This window comes from Athene cunicularia, assembly GCF_003259725.1.
Source record: "Athene cunicularia isolate RWA chromosome 10 unlocalized genomic scaffold, athCun1 chr10_part1, whole genome shotgun sequence".
NCBI lineage: Eukaryota > Metazoa > Chordata > Aves > Strigiformes > Strigidae > Athene > Athene cunicularia.
In genome coordinates, this window is record NW_020799112.1 from 21,432,815 (window position 1) to 21,441,461 (window position 8,647).

The 8,647-nt window shown below is 35.5% G+C and overlaps 1 protein-coding gene across 1 annotated transcript in view; it reads right to left on the bottom strand.

Moving 5' to 3' along the window:
* The window catches only part of WDR72 (WD repeat domain 72), a 100,922-nt gene that overhangs the window by 82,076 nt on the left and 10,199 nt on the right, over positions 1-8,647 (bottom strand). Inside the window, exons 6-11 of the mRNA XM_026856205.1 lie at positions 7,970-8,089; positions 5,936-6,081; positions 5,490-5,586; positions 2,471-2,612; positions 1,737-1,982; positions 975-1,195 (exon numbers count right to left, since the gene is read on the bottom strand). Of these exons, the coding sequence (XP_026712006.1) occupies positions 975-1,195; positions 1,737-1,982; positions 2,471-2,612; positions 5,490-5,586; positions 5,936-6,081; positions 7,970-8,089 (972 nt within the window). The remainder of the gene's footprint in view (positions 1-974; positions 1,196-1,736; positions 1,983-2,470; positions 2,613-5,489; positions 5,587-5,935; positions 6,082-7,969; positions 8,090-8,647) is intronic.

The following is an 8,647-nucleotide window of genomic DNA, read 5'->3' on the forward strand; positions in this document are numbered from 1 at the left end:
GTCATACCACATTATTTTAAGAAACCTGGTAAAAGTTGTCCAGTAATTTCTTTCTCAGAACATACTTGTTTAGGAAATGATGTTTTAATACAGCCTACATCTCCAACTCAACAGGTTAGCTGCAGAACTGATCTCCTGACAAACACATACAAACTACTCTGATTTTTCAATTTTTAAAGAAATATCATTTAAATGCTATTTATTCACAATACTTAGCCCATCAAAGTAGTGATTATATAACCAAATATACAGTAGCAGTTGTCCTAGAAAAGAAAGTAGTAAAAAAATTATCTTAAACCAAACTGCTGTTTGTGTGATACATAATTACATCAGGTCTCATGACACAAAAGCCAAGGGCAATGTACTTCTAACGAAAAACTGGGTATGTTACAGTTTCATTTCACACTGTATGGACCTGATTCTGCCAAGCCTTCCCTTCCTGCAAGAATTTTTGGCGACACATGAAAGAATTCACCCTATGAAAAAATTCAGCCCTGTAAAGAAAACTGAACCACCACCCAAGCAGACATTACATTCTACCTCATCTCCAGAAAAAGGGTTAAAGGGAGCCTTACAAACATTAAGGATTTCAACAAAATTTCATAGAGCTTTCAGTACAGTAAGTCATCTTCTAAATTTTTACTTCAGAAATTCCCTTGAAAAACATATTAAAATTACTTTAATCTCATAAAACACAAAAGCATATATGGTGAATAGAAGGTTAAGAGCTTCAATTTACTATGTCACGTGTTTAGGATCATTTTTCTGAATCACTGAAGTTGCAAACTAACAAGAAATCAACCCCCTGAAATTAAAACCAACTTTCAAACAAGACAATTAAGAGAATGTAAATTAAGGATCGAGTGCTGCAGGATAAGAGTTTTGCCAGGTTTCTTTTTTCTCTCATATATACACACATACATTTATATAGAATATGTTTTTTTTCAGACATCATTCATTACGCTTTTACTTACTCTGTAGTTTTCTGGAAATCGCAAGAGCTCTGTCACTGGACCAGACTGCAGACCAAATTGGTGTATGATGCTTCCAGTAAAAATATCCCAGCAGATCACAACAGAATCCTGCCCCCCTGATAAGAGCCAGCTTGGATCAAATCTGACTGATTTATCGTGTGGATAAAGTAAACAAGTGACTCTGCTATTATGACCGTTCAGAACCTTATAAGGTAGATTATCTGAAATGAGATGGTACATAAATTACTTCTGTTCTTTAAGAAAGGGGTTCCATATTTTACAGCACATTTGCTAAAAGTCAGGAGATTCAATAGACTAAATATAACAATCCTTTTACATGGGATCAAAGAATTTTGGACATGTTTCTAAAAAGGGAGGACAAAAGTCTGGACTCTGAGCTTCATCTACTGAGATGTACCCATTTCATTCCTTCAGTGGAATGATCTTTCAGAAAGAAAATGAAAGATGACTACTGCCCATAGCATGACATCCCACATATCTCACTTCCAGGTGACTCCATCCCCACAGCCATGCTAGGATTCCTAACACTGCAAAGTACCTTGGTAATAACTAAGCTGTGATCTGATAGACCAGCTACAGAGGCAGAAACAACATGATAATCTTCCATTTTCATCATTCAATCCCTGACCATCGCCCTTATTTTTAAGAAAATTTTTGCAGGGATCACTGGAGGGGATGTCAGAAGCATGCAGTCTCCTGTGCTTGATTGAAATGAATTTGAATAAAAATGTTAAAACCTACCTTTTAGCAAAGATATGTTTTCTAAAAGTCTTGCTCTTGCAGTTTTTAAACCCAGTGTTACAAAAATTTTCCCATTTTCACATCCGCACACGAGTTTATCAAGACTGGGTATGTATACAGAGGAACTGACAACTGCACTTTTGATTCCATCTTTTGATGCACAAAGATGATCAATAATGCCCTCTGACATGGAATGGTGTTCATCAAAATTATCCTGAAGAGTCCACGTTGCCGTAATTGGGATCTCTAGAAGGGGGCGGGGGGGGGAAAGAATTGGGGATTTTTAAATTATTTTTTCTTTCAAAACAAATACAAATCCAAACAAAGCAAAATATACATTTTCATCTCTTCAGCACTCTCTAACTTATCCTTTCTGCAGCCTAGGGATGGAAAGTCAGCAGTTGCTATTCCAACACTAGATCCCATCTCACTTTATCCTTTCTTTTATACTTCCCTATGAACCACCATAAGTAGGATCAACCAAGTAACTTTTCTTAGCATTTGGTAGAGACACATTTATGGCCAGATGGTAAGGAAATAGAACATTTGTTATGTTCAGTTTCATGAAGATTTTCTAGACATTTATCTTTGTTAATATCTTGCTCCTTTTACCTATGGGCAATAATCACACAATGAATGAATGAGCATCACTTCATAGTATGAAAATATTTTCACGAAAATTGCCTTGAAGACATAGTTAAAAAGGCTGTATCAAGGGCACAAAATTGCCAAACCTTTTGGTGAACCATCAAATGTTGACACAGGGACATCAGGAACATGCCACAAAGTGATTCTTCCCGAAGCTTCACCAGAAAAAAGAACCTTATAGAAAGGCTCCTTCCTTTCATTCATGAAGCCCATGACAAAAGGAAAACTCTGCCAAAAACACAGTAAATCAATACTGTAATATGAAAGAGCTGATAAAATAATGTAATAATTAACTGCAAATTCAATGCAATGGTTTTTTACATCGATAGCTGTAGAAATGTAAAACAAATAATGGCTGAACCCTCACCTGGCACTAAGTTCTGCTCAGACCAGGTCTAACTCTGCCTGGTGCAAGCCTCTCAAATATGATCTCTGCTTTGCCAGTATCCTTGGCTAAGCCCACACCCCAAATGAAAAAGTGGAATGGGAGAGCTCCCTAGGTTTACTGCCTAAATGGAAAATCTATCAATAGTACCACCAGCATATGGAAAAAAGGGCAGCAAAAAAAAAAAAAAAAAAAAAAAAAAGGCAGTGAAACACTGATAATACTCACATCAAAACAAATTCAGTAAAACTTCAATCATGGCAGCTTAAAGGACTACAAATAATAAAAGGTAAAATTATGCTTTTACATAGATAGGCAATGGTCTATAACATCATCATTGCATCATCTGGAAAAAATTAAATACTACAGAGATATAATATCAGCGATAGACTTACTGACATCTACCTAGTTTAATGTAGTCAATGCTAAAACTTATTGCAATATATTTATCATGAACACCATGCTTTTATTCTCCCATGAAGACTAGAAGTCTGTAGGTTTTCTTTGCCTGTAGGTATAACACCACAGATAATTCTGTATCACTACATCAGTAACAACCAAACTAGGTGATAATCTACTGGTGACTTGCCAAGAACATTGTGCTTAGTTGTTACGTAAGCTTCATACTCCAGTACCAAACTAAAGTCTAAGGGGAAGCTTCTAGTTGCTCAGGACTCTCAAAAAGTCAACAAAATTAAGGATCTCCCAGTATGTCTACATTAGTATGTTTGAGTTTGCAGCAGGCATGTACTTTGGAAGTGAATGCTTAGGTCTGTGAGGTGGGGCTGTCTTGGAGTACCAAATCAGGATTGCGTTTGCATGAAAATAAACTGGGAGATGTGTGCAGGAGCACAGAAAAAACCCACATCAAAACACACCAACAGCACACCCTGTACTGCAGATAGCGTGGATGAAAGGTCATCAGCACAAACTGGTTTGTTCCACACCCCACCTTTACTTACACAGCATAGACACAGCTCGACTGTTCTCTCCTTTAAGACACTTTAATAACATCCCCATGTGCTGGATATATTTTATTTACAACACTGAAGTTAATTCCACAATAAGCAACTGTACTATAATGTGGTTGAATTTATAATCTAAGAATGGAGGTCAAAACAGATGATCACACAGGCAGTTTTTGTCTCTTAAATCTGCAATAAATATTATTCAGGTAACTAAGGTGAATATTAAAGCAGAAATTAGAAAAGGGCGGGTGATACTGTTTTAAAAATGCATACGTTTTGGGGAAGCAGATAGGAGCTTACCAACACCACTGTAACTCTGTTACTTGCTAAGCCATGCGTTTTGGCTATTTCTTTTCCCTCCCAGTATCTAACCTTTGGCATCCTTCAGCAGTTATCCTATCTGACTTTAGATCACGGCATTTGGGGAAAAAGCTGAATGGCTTGTGCTATTGCCCTTCAACGAAAATTAAATCTGTCAGGCTTTGCAAGAGTATGCAACAAAAATGCTTTCTAAGAGCCTATAACTGTCAACAGAAAGAAAAAAAGAACACTAGAAAACCTCACAAAGGTATGTATTTGACAGTGTTTCTAGTCAGGTACAAATAAAAACATGTCTCCCTTGCATATCTTCAGAACTGTTTAAAGACCTGCTTGAGCTCTCATGCAAATACACATCAAACTAATCCAAGCAGGAATTCAATTGTCTTCCAGCAACTACTGCTTCATAAACAGTGTCAGGAATAAGACAGCAACAAAACCAGAACCAAAACTACGCAGAAAAATCTGCTGTATTTGTTTCACTTCAATTTTTGCCAAACAACCCCTGCCATCTACTTCCTAATTCTAACCAATTTTCTGTTTTTTACATCAACTGGTTTTCCTTACCTATTTCTTTGTGGTCTACTCAAACACCACTCAAAAAGAGAGTCAAGATGCAGGTTTTCCAACAGCTGAGTCCACTTGAGCTACTTGTCTAAGCAGTAACTTCTATATTTGAAATTGGTGTGACATGCACTGCTAAATGTGAATTCTCAACCAGAAGTATAAAGATCATCGACTTTTTTTATCTTCCTCTTTTCTTAACCTTAGAGGCTTCTTCAAGCAGAGATCATGGCTCTGAAGAGAGTCACATGTGTCTAATTTTATGCACTGTGGGTAGTGTCAGTCTGCTCCCAGTGTAAGAAAGTTAGGCATGTGATCATGTCTCTGAAGGCTCAGGATAACATGTCATAGATTCAAACCCCTCCAATTTAGGATGGATACACATGGGAAGCAACATATTTATGTAGTTACACTCAAACATGCATACATTTCTTAATAAAACACGAACTAAGCAGCTTGCTTACATTTTGATTGTGGGTTGAATTTGTTGTTGGGTTTTTTTGGGTGTTTTTACAGTATTTAAAATAAAAGCTTCTAAAGGTATTTTAGATCACATTTAATTTAAAACCATCTCCCTTTTGTTCCCAAAATTAGAAAATAAATCACTTCTATTAGTTTATCGATAGCTGAAAAGACAGGATTATTTTCCCCCTGTGAAAAAAGTAAATATTGGCAGAATTTAAGACAAAGATATGTTATGAGCATCTCCAAGTTTTCAAGTAAAATTTTTTTTAAAAGAAGGAATAATCTTATTGTTTTCACAGAACAGTTAAATCTAATAATTCAATTATTTTTTAGGGATCATTCAGGTAATGGCAGACAAATAACGAATGAACTTTTGAAGCTCACTGTAAACCTTTATCAATTTACCTTATTTTCCTTCACACCAGTAAAGCAGAGTAAATGAGGATAAACAGTTTCTTTCAGCACCTTCCCTTCAGCAGGATATATGCTTTTAGAAAGCCCGCTGCATAATTTAAAAAATAAGATTTAGAAAGTAATATTTTCCAGAAAACAGAACAGTAACATCCAAGATTCACAAGTTCAATTAAAAGTTACCAAATAAGTAATTACAAGCGACTTTTTGAAATCACAGCACCAGCTGCCCAAGTTCTACATGGCTAATCTTATTCCTCTGTCTCCTGCTGTGTCAAACAAAGACTGAGGGCTGTCAAACTCCGGGTAAATCTTTGAGTGCCAAAGTGGTTTTGTTCTGGTTTTTGATCATTTGCAACATGCAGAGATTTTCCATAATAAACCTCCCAAAGTTCATCTTGTACCTGAACTTTTTGTGTGAATTTCCCATCTGAGCCCACCTGTTTAGCAGCTGGTAGATGTAACTGTGGCCATCTTCTGTCCAGATGATGAGTCTGTAAGCTGCTAGTACTTCTCCACCAGCAAAGCACTGACCACTTTTACAGAACTCAGTACAAAGCAAGGAGAAATCACAATAATCATATACCTAAGCTCAGAAAAACAATAAAACATAAACAGTATTGGCACATTCATTTTAATTCAAGCTGGTTTGGGACAATGGAACAGTAAGTAGAAGCTTGACTCTTCGTAGTCGGACTACCTCTGCTAAAGCCAAAGCAGTTTTCATGCAATCAAACTACTGCAAAGTCTGAATCAAACCACGTATTTCAAAGATAAAGAAAATGACAATAAAAAAGCAGCATTAGAGCCTTCTGGTATATTAGGGGATTTTAGATGGGATTTGCTTTGTTTTGCCTGCATTCATTATTAATATTTACTGGACTAATAATTTCTTATAAAGAGGTAGGTAATGAATTTAGCATGTAAATATGACATTGAAGACTTTGATCGAAGCTATAAATGCTTCTATCTGTATTTAAACCATGATCTGCTGATCATAGCACATATATTTAAGCAGATTTTTTTTTTTTTCTTTTCTTCTTTGGGGAGCAACAGAGATTCTTCTTTTTCACAAATTAAATCAAGGCAAAGAACACATAATCCCCTTTGCTTGCAAGAGTTCTTCTCTCTTCCATTTCTAGAGCTGGTAAAAAAATTATGACTTGTTTGCTTCCTCTGACCTTCCCATTTTAAGCTGAAACAGGATATGACTAGGGCAACTTAGGATATTGTCTGCTTGTTCGTGTTCCTAGTGGCCTCATGGAGAGGTTATTCATAGCCACATTTTTATGATTTATTCCAGCAGTGTGAGGAAATAGATTTCTGAATAAGAATAGCTACAAATTATTCATAGCTAGTTTCTATTAATTAGCTTATTTCTAGCTAATTTGCACTGTATTTTCATTACTATAAAAGTGGGTTAAGGAGCCACTCTAAGACATATGTGAATCTCTGCTACATACCACATACCTTTCAATTAAGGATCATCATCTTTTATTTTAAAGCTGTATATTCATTGAAACATAGAATTTGAAAATCCAACATGACATGTATTTATACACTACCTTAGGCAATAAAATGTAAGCATTCAAATGTATAATGGAGATAGTACAACAATCGTGCACCTCTTGGGGAAAAACATTATAGAAATCAATAGAAAACAATGCATGTTACACAGATTTTTATTTTTTTTTTCCATGAAAAGACTATCCATTCTCTACATGCAATTTCTTTATAAATGCTTTTATACAGACATTTTTTTTAGTAGCCCAAGAGAACTATCAAGGATACTCTACAACTGTATTATTCAAAGTTGACTCGGGTGTCTGTGAAATTTCTGCCCCCAACAACAGTGCTGTTTGGATCGGGTACCTATTGTTGCACTAATATCTCAGGATAATTTTAAGAGTAATGATATAACACTGGGAAAAAGAAATACAAATGTTTTACAATAAAGTTCAGTTTAAATGAAGTTTAAAATCAACTAATAGTTTCAGCATCTACACAATGCATTTATTTTCTTACAGCTACAAGAAAAAGTGATACAGGCTGGAGTCTTTAGTCTTGCTAGCTTCTATTAGTGGAAACCAGGCTATTGGCCCTGATGGAACAAAGGCCCCTGGTTACTGAGGACTTGCCAACTCCGATTACTTCTGTCATACTTAAAACAGTTTTTGTTCATCTTTGTCTCCTTTCGAAATGCACTGTGGAGGGGACTATAATGAATCCAAGTGCTCTAAAACTGACTAATACTTATAGTAATCCCCGCTCTACCCAGCCAATTTCATCTTAATCTTTTAAAGCAGAAATACATTAATAAAAAATAAACACTTCATCTCAGTCAGGCAGTTAAACAGAGAAGGGATACAGCACACTATTATATCTGACCATTAGTGAGCACTTTTTCTTTGAGTAAGATGTGTAAAAATCACTTTCGCTTTTCAAAATTGTTAATAAAATTAAAAAGAAAGTACCTGCCAGCATGTGGAGGACACAACTAGAAGGAGCCTTTCTGTGTAAGTACAAAAACGTACTGCTTGACAATTTATACAGTCCAGAGATTTTGTTTCCTTCTCGCACACACTTTGCCTCTCCTTTACAGCACAGAGGAAAAAAGTAATAAAATTTATTCTAGATATCTGAACTTTTATTTTTAGTATAGAAACAAACCAGCAAAAATTACTTTGTTAAAACATAAACTTTCAAAATGCAAAGCAGTATATAATTCTTAATTAAAAGTGAGATAGGAAGACAGCAGGGGTAAATCACAGTCTGTCCTGTAAACAGAGGACATTCAGCATGCCTCAGACCTTCATCTCGCTTAAAGAAGCGATAATGAATATGGAGAAGGACTAAATACAGCTCATAGATAGCATCTGCTGTAATGAATACCTGCTAAGTATTCTTCAGTTAAAAAAATAGCTACCACAACCTATAAACTGAGAGCTTCAGATTCAGAATGACTGATGAATATTCTGTTTTCCCACTCATCCTTTTTGCAACCAGAACAGAGAAGTATGCTGTTGTCATATGTCTTGTTTGAACTTAACACCTCTAAATAGTAGTGGAAAAGTAATTAGTTTTCTTAGCTTTGTATTTCAGAATGTATGGATGGTTTAAATATAAATATATATATATATATATATATATAT